Genomic DNA, 14,989 nt, shown 5'->3' with positions numbered 1-14,989 from the left:
AAGGTAAGGTGCGCCTGCCTTGCCTGCGGTAGCCTTGGACGGACCGCGGTTCGATCCCCCGGTGTCCCATATGGTCCCCCAAGCCAGGAGCAACTTCTGAGCGCATAGCCAGGAGTAACCCCTGAGCGTTACCGGGTGTGGCCCAAAAAACCAAAAAAAAAAAAAAAAAAAGAAATAGCTCCTGGCAGGCACGGAGGACCATATGGGACACCGGGATTTCAACCAACCACCTTTGGTCCTGGATCGGCTGCTTGCAAGGCAAACGTCGCTGTGCTATCTCTCCGGGCCCCACTTGTCACTTTTTTAATTTTCCCATTGAAATATAAATATGTAATATTTCCATCATTTTTTTTTGTTTGTTTGTTTTTTTTTTTTGGTTTTTGGGCCACACCCGTTTGACGCTCAGGGATTACTCCTGGTTATGCGCTCAGAAATCACCCCTGGCTTGGGGGGACCATATGGGACACCGGGGGATCGAACCGCGGTCCGTCCTACGCTAGCGCTTGCAAGGCAGACACCTTACCTTTAGCGCCACCTTCCCAGCCCCTATTTCCATCATTTTTCATCTTTAAAATCTTTATTGAGGTACTGTGATTACTGTTAATGGTAGTTTCATGCCTACATCATTTCAGCACCATACCTTCCACGGGGTACCCTCTAAGTTCCTTCAAACATCCTCGCTACTCCCTGAAAATTGCAGCATGTGACTCCCCAAAAAAAATTTGTTAGGACCAGAATGAAATTTCAAGTCTGACCATAAGCTTTGCATGCAGGAGGCCATGCCTTTTTTTTTTTAATTGGTTGGTTAGTTAGCGTGGGGGGGGGGGCAACCCAGCGTTGCTCAGGACTCTACACTAAGGAATTAGTCCTGGTGGTCCTCAGGAGTCCATGTGGGATGCCAGGGTTTGAACCTGCTGGAAACCTGTGATGCTATCCCAGAATTGCCTGGCAGATAGAACCTCTATTAAGCTATTTGTTCTAGAGAACCTCGTCAGCCACGCAGTGACTGCCAAAACAAACATCACACAAAAGCATATAATTTTAACAATAATATAGTAAACACACATTGCATTTTACCATTTTGAGTGAGGGTCAAAATCCTGTTCGCCAGGCCCGGAGAGATAGCACAACGGTGTTTGCCTTGCAAGCAGCCGATCCAGAACCTAAGGTGGTTGGTTCAAATCCTGGTGTCCCATATGGTTCCCCGTGCCTGCCAGGAGCTATTTCTGAGCAGACAGCCAGGAGTAACCCCTGAGCACCGTTGGGTGTGACCCAAAAACAAAAACAAAAATCCTGTTTGCCACCCCTGATCTAGATCTATCCCTCCTCCCTCACAGAGAGTTCTGGTTAAAGGAGATAAAATCTATCAACACCGTGTTGCTTCAGGGACCTCCATGAGCCCCATATTCATGCTGAGCTTTTCCCCAGCACTTCATCTACACCCCTATGCCCTGCTACCTTTCAGATATCCCAGTTCCTCTTTGGGTCCTATATAAGCATTATTGGAAGGAAATTCACTGTCCCTGGTCATCAGCCTGGATCCCTGTCGGTCCCCAAACACACCAGGAAGAGGAAATAGACCCTTGCTGGCCTAGAGAGTCAGCAGAGAACCCAGATCAGCTGCATGCAAGACATGCACGGTCCTGTCTGTTATACTATCCAGTCCCAGAAGCCTCAGGTATGATCAATACTATTATATAATTCCCCTGAAGTACTGCTGGTTGTAGCCTCCAAACGCAAAATAAATGACTAAAGAGTACTTTTTGAAAAGGAGAAAAAAAGGGGCTGGAGAGATAGCATGGAGGTAAGACGTTTGCCTTTCATGCAGGAGGTCATCGGTTCAAATCCCAGCGTCCCATATGGTCCACCGTGCCTGCCAGGAGCAATTTCTGAGCCTGGAGCCAGGAATAACCCCTGAGCACTGCCGGGTGTGACCCAAAAACCAAAAAAAAAAAAAAAAAAAGGAGAAAAAAAATATCAAAATAAAGACTAAAAGTTCTCCCAGATCTTGATTTGGAGAATTGTGCAGAACTGGTAGAACTCTAGACTATTGGGTCCACTGGGCAGCACTTTGAGTCGATTTCAAGCACCCCTTTGGCTCAAATGAGCTCTTGGAAGCCCATTCCTACTCCCCATTGTCTACTCAGGGGGTGAGTGTTTCTGAAAGCTTCTCTGCTAGTGGCCAAGCAGATCTGTGGAATGACCAAAGTGCCGGGAATAATTTTACCTGGGGGAGTAGCTGTGAAGCATTAGAGCTGAAAAGCTGCATTTTAACTTTTGATTTTCTTTTGCCTGGGAGTTGAGGCTGGACATTCTGAGGCAGAAAAGCCAAGGGGTGGAGTTTAAGGATTCCCCACTGGGCTCCTTTCAAGTTCAGCTGCCTAAAAACTACACTTAGCTTTCCAGTTTACTTCCTGTTCAAAAGGCTTCTGCCTCAATTTTTGTTTGTTTTGTTTTGGGGGCCACATCCGGTAATGCTCAGAGTTTACTGCTGGCTCAGTGCTTAGGAATCACTGCTGGTGGTGCTCAGAGATCCATATGGGATGTTGGGGATCAAACCTAGGTCGACCACTTGCCAGTCAAACGCCCTCCCTCCTCATTGTACATTTTGTTTATTTTTTGTATTTTTTTATTTTTAATTTTAGAAACCCTTGTGTTGAGGGCTGACTTTCAATAGATCTCAGCGAGGGAGCTGCTCTGCTACGTACGAAACCCTGACCCAGAAGCAGTTATTTATTTTGATTTTGGTTTTGGGATCACACCTGACAGCGCTCAGGGGTTACTCCTGGCTCTGTGCTCAGAAATTATACTTGGAGATGCTTGGGGTACAGCATGGGATGCCAGGGATTGAACCTGAGTCAGCTACATGCGAGGCAAACACCCTAACTGCTGTGCTATCAATCCTGCCCCAGATTTCTGTTATTTTGAGCAACTTCTTACAAGTCTTGGACTACCCATCTCCAGGGCTGTGGTTCTGGGTCTGAAACAGCAGGAGCTCAGGTTACAGGATTCAGATTGGTTTGACACAGGGACAGAAGACCACTGACAGAAAAAGAAGGAAGCAATAAGTTCTTTCCTGAAAACTTTCACTTTATTTAGTTATTTTTAATTCTCTTAAATTATTTTGGTTTGGTTTTTTTTGGGGGGGGGGTTTGGGCCACACCCAGCGGTGCTCAGGGGTTACTCCTGGCTGTCTGCTCAGAAATAGCTCCTGGCAGGCAAAGGGGGCCCATATGGGACACTGGGATTCGAACCAACCACCTTTGGTCCTGGATCAGCTGCTTGCAAGGCAAACACCGCTGTGCTATCTCTCCGGGCCCTCTCAAATTATTTTGGCTCAAGGGACCGAACATAGGGATACTGGGGATTGAATCTGGGTCTGTTCATTTCGACACCCTACCCGCTGTACTGTTTATTACTCTGGTCCTTTCATTTCATTTTATCCCTTTTATCACCAGAGATGTTAAAGACTTGTTTACAAAGCAATATTCCTTTTTGGACTGGAGAGATTCTGTACAGCTGGTAGAATGCTTGCCTTGGACGTCAACCTGGATTTGATCATTGGCATCTCTGTGGTCCCCAAGGTGAGCAACACCAGTCATAATTTCTTTTTTTGAGGGGTGGGGTCACACCCGGCAGCGCTCAGGGGTCTCTCCTGGCTCTACACTCAGAAATCGCACCTGGCAGGCTCAGGGGACCAAATGGGATGCTGGGATTCGAACCACCGTCCTTCTGCATGCAAGGCAAATATATACCCTACCTCCATGCTATTGCTCCGGCCCCAGGCATAATTTCTGAGTGGAGAGGAAGGAATAACCCTTGTTGAGCATTTCAGGATTTGGCCCCTTTACCCCAAAAGAAAGAAAAGTAAAAAAGAAATATCTGTTTTTAATATTCTATTTTCTAAAGAAATCTTTACTCTCTGTAGTCAAAACCCTAATTAAATAAAAGAACAAGTTGCAGTGAGTGGCTTGGGATGTGCATTTGTGAGTTTTGGGTGTATTTTTTTTTTTTGAGTCACACCCAGCAGTCTCAGGACAACAGGGGATTCTGGAGGGCCTTACCTGCTGTACTATTGCTCCAAACCCAACGGTCTGTAAAAAAAAAAAAAAATTCGGGGCCCGGAGAAATAGCAGAGCCGCGTTTGCCTTGCAAGCAGCCGATCCAGGACCAAAGGTGGTTGGTTCGAGTCCCGGTGTCCCATATGGTCCCCCGTGCCTGCCAGGAGCTATTTCTGAGCAGACAGCCAGGAGTAACCCCTGAGCACCGCCGGGTGTGGCCCAAAAACAAAACAAAAACAAAAACAAAAAAAAAAATCGTAGAAAACGTTGAATCAGGCGGTGGCGCTAAAGGTAAGGTGCCTGCCTTGCTTGCGCTAGCCTTGGACAGACCTCGGTTCGATCCCCCGGCGTCCCATATGGTCCCCCAAGAAGCCAGGAGCAACTTCTGAGCGCATAGCCAGGAGTAACCTCTGAGGTCAGCTCTGGTGTCTGATAGAGTAGCATTAGGCCCAAGAGTTACCTGACTCAGGGAGTGGCTCACTGAATCACTGAATGTTTCAGCTCAGGTTGGTTGGGTAATTACTACATGGAATCATAATTCCTTGTAAATCAAGGGCCTGGATAGCACAGCAGGGAGGGCGTTTGTTCTGCATTCAGTAGACCTGGGCTCCATCCCCAGCATCCCATAAAGTCCCCTGAGCCTGCCAGGAATGACTTCTGAGTAACTTCAGGCGTAACCCCTGAGCACCCTTGGGTGTGGCCCAAAAATAAAGAAATAAAACAAGACCTAAAATAATCCTTATTCTTTGTAAATTAGAGATCAATGCCACGATTACCCAGAGAAGCAGTCTAGAGACCTGTCACTAGTGGGAACTGTTTTCGTTCTCCTGTTTTGCAATTTGTGGATTTTATTTTATTCTTTTTTTTGTTGTTCTTTTTTTTGTTTTTGTTTTTGTTTTTGGGCCACACCCAGCGGTGCTCAGGGGTTACTCCTGGCTGTCTGCTCAGAAATAGCTCCTGGCAGGCACGGGGGACCATATGGGACAGGAGTTCCTCCTGGTTCGGCGCTCAGAAATCGCCCCTAGCTGGGGGGACCATATGGGACGCCGGGGATCGAACCTCGTTCCTTCCTACTCTAGCGCGCGCAAGGCAGCAGCCTTCCCGCTAGCGATAGCGCTCCGCCCCCTTTTTTTTCAACTTACGTTCATTGATTAAAATCCTCCAGGCCGCTCCCTTCGACTCACGTGTCCAATCCCTCCTTCCTTGTGATTGGCTGCCGAGTGCCTCGATCTGATTGGATGACGCGTTATCTTCCCAGGAGCCGACGCGGGGGGCGGGGAGAGGGAGGGAGGAAATGGTTGAAAAGAAAAAAAAAAAAAACTCCTTCATTCGCTCGCTTTCGTAGCAACGTAGGACGAGGGGAGGGACTGCGTCGCCAGTCTCGATTGTCTATTGGCTTGTATTTCTTTTTTTTTTTTTGGTTTTTGGTTTTTGGGCCACACCCGTTTGACGCTCAGGGGTTACTCCTGGCTATGTGCTCAGAAATCGCCCCTGGCTTGGGGGGACCATATGGGACGCCGGGGGATCGAACCGCGGTCCTTCCGTGGCTAGCGCTTGCAATGCAGACACCTTACCTCCAGCGCCACCTACCCGGCCCCTATTGGCTTGTATTTCTGTCACTCTCCTCTCCAGCCACCAATGACACGCCTTCCCGCTGCCCATTGATTGGAGCAATCTGGCGGCGCACGCAAGGGCGGTCCCCGTGGCCAGTTCCGATGAGTGATTGGCTCTTCATCCTGTCAATCTCCTCTCCAGCCGCCAATGACACGCCCTCCCGATGCCCATTAGCTGGAGTGGCTGTCGACATACGAGGGGCGGTCCTCGTGGTCAGTCCCGGTAGTTCGATTGGCTCTTCGTCCTGTCACTTTCCTCGCCGGCCACCAATGACACATTTTCCCGTTGCCCATTGGCTGGAGCGGGTGGCAACGTACGACGAGGGGCGGTCCGCGTGGCCAGTCTCGGTTGCCTATTGGCTCTTGTTTCTGTCATTCTCCGCTCCAGCCACCAATGATACGCCTTCCCGCTGCCCATTGGCTGGAGCAGCTGGCGGCGTACGCGAGGGCGGTCCCCGTGGCCAGTCCCGGTAGTCCGATTGGCTCTTATTTCTGTCACTCTCGTCTCCAGCCACCAATGACATAATATAGCTCTGCCTATTGGCTGGAGCGGCTGGGGCTGAAAGTTTCTTATTGGCCCTGCGCGCCCGTGGCCCCGCCCCTTTCCGGGTCTGCTCGGTTGCCGTGGCGACGGACGAGCACCCGCCTCCCTGCCCGGCGGCTGACAGCGCGATCGGCGGCGGGGCCGGGCTCGGAGCGTGGGTGGGTCGGCCGGCCGGGCCGTGGCCATGGCAGCCGCCGCGGGGGCCGCGGACGCGGAGGAGCCTCGCTCGGGGGCCGGCTCGAGCTCGGAGGGCGAGTGCGCCGTGGTGCCCGCGCCGCTCACCGGGCCCGAGGGCCTCTTCTCCTTCGCCGACCTGGGCCAGGCGCTCGACGGCCGCCCGGGGGTCCCGGGCCGGGCCGAGTCGCCGCTGCGGTACCTGCACGTGCTGTGGCAGCGGGAGCCCCAGCCCCGGGCCGAGCTGCGCGGCAAGATCCCCGCGGGGCGCCTCCGCCGCGCCGCCAGGCCCCACCGCCGCGCCGGGCCCACGGGCAAGGAGGTGCACGGTGAGGAAGGGGGGAGCCCGCCCCCCGCACCCCGCTTTGCCTTCCCCGGGGGCCCCCAGGACCCCCAGGGCCAGCGGAGCCGCAGAGTCCCCCGTTGCGAGGAGCAACATCAAGCGGGACCCAGCTCTGGACTCTGCTGAGCTTGCTGAGCATGCATTTCCTGCTGAGGAGACACGTGGCTTTTTGGGGTGCTTTCTGGCCCGGTGCTTGGTGACCCCGAGCTGGGGGGTGCAAAGAGGGTGCTGCAGGAGCACACCTCCCTAGCAGCCTGGGTGTCCCCATCTGTAATATAGGTGTGGTGCTGGCTCAAGCAGGACCCAGCCTGGACTTTTTTGAGCTTGGCATTTTCTGCTGAGGAGACATTTGGCTTTTTTGGCGTGCTTTCTGGCTCGGTGCATGGTGCCCCCCGAGCTGGGGGGTGCAAAGAGGGTCTGCAGGAGCACACCCCCTGGCAACCTCAGTGTTCCCATCTGTAACATGAGTGTGATGCTCAGGCTTAAGGGGATGCTGTCAGCATCCATGGACTCTCAGAATTGCTGTCTGGCCTGTCTTTGTTGTGTGCCGCACTGCACGCCCTGGCTATACTGGTGGGGTTTATTATTTTTTAGGGGGCTAGGGGGTGCTTGGGTGCTTGGGGAGATTCCCAGGAGCGTTGGGAGGGGGAGCCATGCACTTCTGGAAATCGAACTTGGATCTCTTGCACTGAGCCCTAAAGTTAGTCTCTCTGGTTCTACCTGACATTAAAAAAATTGGGGTGCCGGAGAGAGAGCATGAAGGTAGGGTGTTTGCCTTGCATGCAGAAGGACGGTGGTTCAAATCCTGGCAGCCCATATGATCCCCCCTTTGAGCCTGCCAGGAGCGATTTCTGAGCGTAAAACCAGGAGTGACACCTGAGCGCTGCCAGGTGTGACCCAAAAGCCAAAAAAAAAATTGGGTTTTTGTTTTGTTTTGTTTGGGGGGGTATCACACTCAACTAGGCTTAAGGGTTACTCCTGTGCTCTGTGCTCACGAATCATTCCTGGTAGTCTCTGGGGTCCATATAGGAGGCCAAGTATTGAACCCAGGTCAGCCACATGCCCTACCCACTGTACTGTTGTTACATAAATTTTTTTTTTTTTTTTGGTTTTTAGGCTACCCTGGGTTGTGCTCAGGACTTTCTCCTGGCACTGTGCTCAGGGATCACTCCTGGACAGGTCTGGGGGAAACCATATGGAGTTCTTGGTGGTCTCTGATACCCGTTGAATCATTTTTAATCCAACCTCACAATTAATCAAGATTTAGAACTGTGGGCTGGAGCAACAAGACAGTGGAGAGAGCACTTGCCTTGCACAAGGCCAGCCTAGGTTCAATCCCACATTCCATAGGATCCTCCAAGTCCTGCCAAGCCAAGTTTGTTGGGGTATTTTTTGTTTGTTTGTTTGCTTTTGGGTGGTCATACCCAGCAGCACTCAGGGGTTACTCTTGGCTCTGCACTCAGAAATCACTCCTGGGGGCCGGAGAGATAGCATGGAGGTAAGGCATTTGCCTTTCATGCATAAGGTCATTGGTTCAAATCCCGGCATCCCATATGGTCCCCTGAGCCTGCCAGGAGCAACTTCTGAGCGTAGAGCCAGGAGTAACCCCTGAGCGCTGCTGGGTATGACAAAAAAAAAGAAGAAGAAGAAAAGAAAAAAGAAATCAATCCTGGCAGGCATGGGGGACCATATATGATGCCGGGATTCGAACCACCGTTCATCCTGGGTAGGCTGTGTGCAAGGCAAATGCCTTACCGCTGTGCTATCTCTCCGGCCCTCAGAGCCAAGTTTTGATGTGGCCCCAAAATACAAAAGACCTAGAACTCTTGCCCATTTTACTGGGAAGGAAACAGGCGTTGAGACAGAACTTTGGACCAGAAAGGATGGCCCATGGCTTATAACACTTCCTTTGCATGCAGCTGCCCCTGGTTTCATCCAGGCACTGCACAGGGTCCGCCTGGTACCACGAGGAGTGACAGGCCCAAAGAAGCTCCCATCCATTTCCCCAAGCATCGTTGAGTAACAGCCCAACCTAAAAGAAATGAGGAAAAAGGTAGGGCCGGAGGGAGCATTGCCAGGTGTGGTCCAAAAATGAAAAAAAAAAAAAAAAAGTAAAAAGGTGGCTGATAGTATCTTTCTCCAGATCAAGTAACTATGAAGTGGCTGGGCCTAAATTTGATGGCATGGAACTCAGCACGCTAGAAAATGGAAGGTTCCTTCTGGGATCCATTCAAACCTGGTAGTGCTGTGCTGATGAGAATTTGAAAGTGTTCTAGGCCAGGAAGTGCTGTGTAATGGAAGGAGTCTGAATGCACATGAATTGCAGGTTTGGGAGCCGGAGAGATAGCACAGCGGTAGAGCATTTGCCTTGCACGTGGCTGATCCAGGACGGCCAGTGGCTTGAATCCCAGGATCCCACATGTTCCCCCTGCCTGTCAGGAGCCATATCTGAGTGCAGAGTCAGGAGAAACCCCTGAGCGACACTGAGTGTGGCCCAAAAAACAAAAAAAAAAAAAAAAAAGAATTGCAGTTTTTTTATTTGTGTGTGTGTGGGAGTTGGAACCAGGGATGGAACCCAGGGGTACACCCCGGGGTGCTCAGGGGCTGCTCCTGGCACATTGCTTAAGGGACCATGTAGCGTTGGGCAACTGGCCCTAGAATGACTATTTATGTTCTACTTTTCTAGTGGCCTTGCTTTCACTTTTTTTTTTTTTTTTTTTGGTTGTTGTTTTGGGATCACAACTGGCAGTGCTCAGGACTTACTCCTGGCTCTGCTCAGGGAGTACTCCAGATGGCATTCTAGAGACCTTATAGGATGCTGGGGATCGAACTTGGGTCAGGTGCATGAAAGGCAAGTGCCCTCCCCACTGTGCTCTCTCCCCAGCCCCCTGCCTTGTCAGGGTATATTCTATTTTTTGGTTTTGTGGCTATATCCAGCAGTGCTTAGGGGTTGCTCCTTTGCTCAAAAATCACTCCTGGTTGGGGCTGGAGAGATAGTACAGTGGTAGGGCATTTGCCTTACACACAGCCAATCCAGAACAGACGGTGGTTTGAATCCCAGCATCCCACCGTGCCTGCCAGGAGCAATTTCTGAGCTCAAAGCCTGAGCACCACTGGTTCCCCGCCCCCCACAATAAAAGAAATCACTCAGGGCCAGAGAGATAGCATAGAGGTAAAGTGTTTGCCTTGCATGCAGAAGGTCGGTGGTTTGAATCCCGGCATCCCATATGGTCCCCTGAGCCTGCCGGTTGCGATTTCTGAGTGGAGCCAGGAGTAACCCCTGAGCGTGGCCGGGTGTGACCCCCCCCCAAAAAAAAAAAAAGAGAAGAAAAAAAAAAGAAATCACTCCTGGTAGAACCTGAGATGCTAGGGATTCAACCGGGCTCAGCTGCATGCAAGGCAAATGCCCTACCTGCTGTGCTATCACTCAGCCCGTCCTCTGCATGTTTTTTTGTTTTTTGGGGGGTGTTTTTTGGGCCACACCCTGTTTCATATAAGGGTTACTCCTGGCTCTGCACTCAGAATTGCTCCTGGCAGGCTCGGTGGACCATATGGGATGCTGGGATTCGAACCTGGGTCCGTCCCAGGTCAGCCGCATGGAAGGCAAACGCTTTACCTCTGTCCTGTCTGCTCTGATGCGTGTTAACTCGGCAGTCATTTACCTTCTGCACCATCGCGGCCAGTTGGGGGTGAGGGTTTATCTACCTGGGGGGCGAAAATATCACCTGCATGGCAGGTTCCCAGCCCTCGACACCACCTTGGGATATGTGGGTTTGAATGACACTTCAAAATTCTCTTCACAGCTCTCAAGCGCCTGAGGGACTCTGCCAATGCCAACGATGTGGAAACACGTAAGTGGGCAGGAGTGGGGGTGCTGGGCCAGGGATGCCCTTCAGGATGGCTGTTAAGATCCCACTTATCCTGGGGGAGCAGGGCATGACCCCCTGGGTCCCATGAGCCACCCCGGCAATGGACATGCCTCAAGTTTCCTACTTCCTCTTTTCCATTGGAATATTGATTGTTTTTATTACTTTTGTTTTGGGGGTGAGGGAGTCCACACCTAGCTTTGTGAGGGACCATGTCATGTGCTGGGGCTCAAAGCACGCATTTTTTTTTTTTTTTTTTTTTTTTGGTTTTTGGGCCACACCAGTTTGACGCTCAGGGGTTACTCCTGGCTATGTGCTCAGAAGTCGCCCCTGGCTTGGGGGGACCATATGGGACGCCGGGGGATCGAACCGCGGTCCTTCCTTGGCTAGCGCTTGCAAGGCAGACACCTTACCTCCAGCGCCACCTACCCGGACCCCAAAGCACGCATTTTTGTGTGTGTGTGTGTGTGTGTGTGTGTGTGTGTGTGGTTTTTGGGTCACACCCGGCAGTGCTCAGGGGTTAGGGGCCAGAATTCTACAGCCGAGAGAGTGTTTGCCTTGCACACGGCCCACCTGGGTTGGATCCCTAACATCCCATATGGTCCCCCAGCACTGCCAGGAGTGACCCCTGAGCATCGCCAGGTGTGTCCCAAACAAAACAAAACAAAACAAGAAAAGCTTGCATTCCAACCCTTTGAGCCTTCTCCACAGCCCTGGGAATATTTGAACAACTCAGATCATTTCCCAAGGAAAATTCAAAATGAGAGCTAAAGAGATAGTACAGCAGGTAGGACACTTGCCTTCCATGCAAGTAACCCGCAAGCTCTGTACCCCATATGGTCTCTGCCCCACCAGAAGTGATCCCTGAGCACAACCAGGTGTGGCAAAAAAAAAAAAAAAATCATGCAGAAGGTCGGTGGTTCGAATCCTGGCATCCCATATGGTCCCCCGAGCCTGCCAGGAGCGATTTCTGAGTGTGGAGCCAGGAGTAAACCCTGAGTGCTGCCGGGTGTGACCCAAAAAACAAAAAGGGGGGGGGGGGCCTGGAACAATAACACAGCGAGGAGGGTGTTTGCCTTGCATGTAGCTGCCTGAGTTCACTCTCCAGCATCCTTTATGTTCCCTGAGACTGCCAGGAATGATTTTTGAGTGCCGAGCCAGTGGGAACCCCTGAGTGCTACTGGGTGTGGCCCCCAAAATAAACGGACAAAAAACAAACAAGGAGCCAGGAAAACTGCTCTAGGACTGAACACCTAGGGAGTCCCCAAGTTTCATCCTAACACCCTCAGACATGTCCCCAGGCACCTCAGGGGATGAAGCTCTTACTCAGCAGATGGTGTAGATGCAGCCAGGCCCAGTAGGCTCTCAGATGGTTGGCTGCTGTCCACGGTCTACACCACAGACCTGACACCCCAGGCTGAGGGGCAGGAATCGGCCCTGCACTGTCCCTTAGGATGTCTAGACAAGCCCCGGGGAGGTAGAAGACAGGCGCCAACTCTTGCTTGGAGAGGTTTGCTGAGGAAAGAGGCCAAAGGTGCCCTAAAACCTAGTCTGAACAGCCATAGGGGCTCATAATCCCCCCATTTGATAATGGGGCTTGCTCACTCCTACTCTGCAGAGAAGCACTTTCCTGGCCATTAGTCTCAGCAGCAGTATGTAGCAGACAGAGATGGACCAGCAGTGATTATGCCCATTTCCTTCCTCTGCTGCACTGCGGCCCCTTCTCTGGGCTCTGGGCTTTCTCAATCCTGCCTCTGTGCTGGCCCCTTCTTTTGTTGTTGTTGTTGTTGTTGTTTTCTGTTTTGGGGCCACACCCGGCAGCGCTCAGGTTAACTCCTGGTTCTGCTCTCAGAAATTGCTGCTTGTAGGCTCTGAGAACCATATGGGATGCTGGGGTTGAACCCGGGCCTGTCTCTGGTCAGCAGCTTGCAAGGCAAACACCCTGCCACTGTGCTATCTTTCCAGCCCCAGTGTGCTGGAACCTTTTTTTGGTTTGGTTTTTGGCTGGGAGGGGGCCCACACCTGGTGATTCTCAGGGCTCCTAGGGGATGCCAAGAATTGAACCCAGCTCTGCCATGTGTAAGGCAAATGCCCTCCCCACTGTGCCATCTCTCAGGCTCCCTGGAAAGGGACATTCTCAGGTCCGGCTCTCATGGCCCAGAGCTTGCCCCCTGCATGTCACAAGTCTCCTGGCCCTTTGTCTGGGCTCCCGGATGTTAACATGCTGCTCTCCCACTTCCTCTTGGGCTGTCAGTGCAGCAGCTGCTGGAGGATGGTGTCGATCCCTGTGCGGCCGATGACAAGGGTCGCACTGCCCTGCACTTCGCTTCCTGCAATGGCAACGATCGCATCGGTGAGCCAGGCAGTGTGGGTGCTAGGGACAGTGGAGGCTGCAGCCTACTCACCAACCTGCGGCCCTTACGCCCCCTCTTGCCCAGGTCGCAGGGGTGGGGGTCCAGATTGGGAGGCACTTTCCAGGGTCCTGATCCCCCTGGGTGTGTGCCTGGGTGAGGCTGTTTGCCCTGCATTGCCCCACCTAGCCAGGGTCCCCACTCACAGCATCCCTGGGGTTTCCTGTATCTAGTGCAGCTGCTTCTGGACCATGGAGCTGACCCTAACCAGCGGGATGGACTGGGTAACACGCCCCTGCATCTGGGTGAGTGCCCCTCGCCTCCCACCCCTACCCTGACAGCACAGGGGCCTCCTTCCTTGAGAGATGGGACCTCCGGGGCCCCAAGGACAAGCAGCGTCAGCCTCCCACAGGCAGGTGCTCCCAACCTCAGTCCCCCCAAACACACTATGGGGTGCTGCCTTTCCGGTCAGGCCTTGGGGGGAAGTCTCACCCACCCCTGTCCTCACTCTGGTCCAAGGTCTTCACTTCTCTCTCTTCCTCCATAGCGGCCTGCACCAACCATGTCCCTGTCATCACCACGTTGCTCCGTGGAGGTACGTGCCCTGTGCCCTACCTGTCGCCCTGCACCCATCTGCCCACTCCCACCTACCCCCCGCACCCCTGTAGACTCTGCTCGGTCACTCTCTCCCACAGGGGCCCGAGTAGATGCCCTGGACCGAGCGGGCCGCACACCCCTGCACCTGGCCAAGTCGAAGCTGAACATCCTGCAGGAAGGCCATGCCCAGTGCCTGGAGGCTGTGCGGCTGGAGGTGAAGCAGGTGAGTGGAGGGGGGGACTAGGAGGGAGCCCGGCTGCTCTCCCCAGCCCTGCATTCTGGGCATGGTGCTAACTCCGTGCATACCTCCCAGATCATCCAAATGCTGCGAGAGTACCTGGCCCGCCTGGGGCGGCACGAACAGCGGGATCGGCTGGACGACCTCTGCTCACGCCTGCAGATGACCAGCACCAGGGAGCAGGTGAGCGGGGAGACCCACAAGCTGGGGTGCGGCAGCCACAGACTACCCGGGGTGGGCGAACCGTGGATGGTTCCTGCAGTCCCCAGAAGCAGCCACTGCTGGGAGGAGGCTCCGGGACCACTGCCCCGGCCCCAGCAGCCTCCCATACTCTCCCCCCACCCCCACAGGTGGATGAAGTCACCGACCTCCTGGCCAGCTTCACCTCCCTGAGCCTGCAGATGCAGAGCATGGAGAAGAGGTAGCCAGCGAGCGAGGGAGGCCTTCTCAGGGAGTGGCCGCGTGGACCCCTCGTCCCCCCAGACGCTGCTTCGGGCCTCGGGGCCGCTCCCAGTGCAGCCCCCTTCTCCCTGCGCCCTCTGCGCCTGCGCAGCACCTCGCTCTCATCCCCCGCAGCCCTGCCCACAGCCTCACCTGGCCGACTCTGGAATGAGGAAGGAACTATGGTGAAAAGCCCAGACCCCAGAAATCCAGGGTGAGAAGGTCTTTGCTCACCCCACCTCCTCCCAGAGACAGGGGCACAGGGCAGGGCAGCAGGAGAGCTAGGACAGAGGGTAGGGCACTGGCCTTGCACATGGCCAGCTGACCTGGGTTTGAGCCCTGGCATCCCAAATGGTTCCCTTAGCCCTGCTAGGAGTGGTTTTTGAGTGCAGAGCCAGAGGTAAGCCCTGAGTGCCACTGGGTGTGGCCCCAAAACCCAAACCAAAAGAACAAAGACACGCAGGGGAGCAGTGCACTTTGGTGACTCCGAGACACCCCATCCCACACCCAGGATCCAGCAGAGGGGATTTGGCAGAAATCGGTGAGGATTTTGGACACTTTGACCATCTCGCATTTCCAGAGGGTCCCTTTTGCCCCAGGGACCCTTGGTGGAAGCAGCTGGAGAGTGACAGGCCTTGGGGGCAGGCAGGAGACACGGGCCACAGGCCATTTACGGGTGGCTTTGGCCCTCAGAGCCTGCCAGTAGCCTTTGACGGGCTGACGCCAGAGCTTCGGGAATAAAACTGTGTTGTTCTAAGCTA

The 14,989-nt window shown here is 53.4% G+C and overlaps 1 protein-coding gene across 2 annotated transcripts; it reads left to right on the top strand.

The window, feature by feature from the left end:
- The first annotated feature begins 6,372 nt into the window (after nt 1-6,372).
- Nucleotides 6,373-14,989, top strand: ANKRD54 (ankyrin repeat domain 54). 2 transcript variants are annotated; one of them, XM_049771684.1, is made up of 8 exons: nt 6,373-6,721; nt 10,539-10,586; nt 12,856-12,954; nt 13,186-13,257; nt 13,500-13,547; nt 13,648-13,772; nt 13,863-13,970; nt 14,138-14,989. In XM_049771684.1, exons 1-8 carry the CDS (start codon nt 6,403-6,405, stop codon nt 14,210-14,212), a joined length of 894 nt encoding a protein of 297 aa, XP_049627641.1. In that variant the 5' UTR covers nt 6,373-6,402; the 3' UTR covers nt 14,213-14,989. The 2 variants fall into 2 exon arrangements, with proteins under 2 accessions (XP_049627641.1, XP_049627642.1); XM_049771685.1 differs by lacking the exon at nt 13,186-13,257.

This window comes from Suncus etruscus, chromosome 4, assembly GCF_024139225.1.
Source record: "Suncus etruscus isolate mSunEtr1 chromosome 4, mSunEtr1.pri.cur, whole genome shotgun sequence".
In the NCBI taxonomy this organism is placed as follows: Eukaryota; Metazoa; Chordata; class Mammalia; order Eulipotyphla; family Soricidae; genus Suncus; species Suncus etruscus.
Note: the sequence above shows the minus strand (reverse complement) of the source record. Positions and strands in the feature narration are given on the sequence as shown.

Excerpts from the sequence above, each read along its gene's own strand:
- ANKRD54 (XM_049771684.1), top strand. The coding sequence starts at position 6,403 with ATGGCAGCCGCCGCGGGGGCCGCGGACGCGGAGGAGCCTCGCTCGGGG. Across the intron at positions 12,955-13,185 it reads CAATGGCAACGATCGCATCG|TGCAGCTGCTTCTGGACCAT; the intron begins GTGAGCCAGGCA and ends TCCTGTATCTAG. Across the intron at positions 13,773-13,862 it reads TGCGGCTGGAGGTGAAGCAG|ATCATCCAAATGCTGCGAGA; the intron begins GTGAGTGGAGGG and ends CATACCTCCCAG.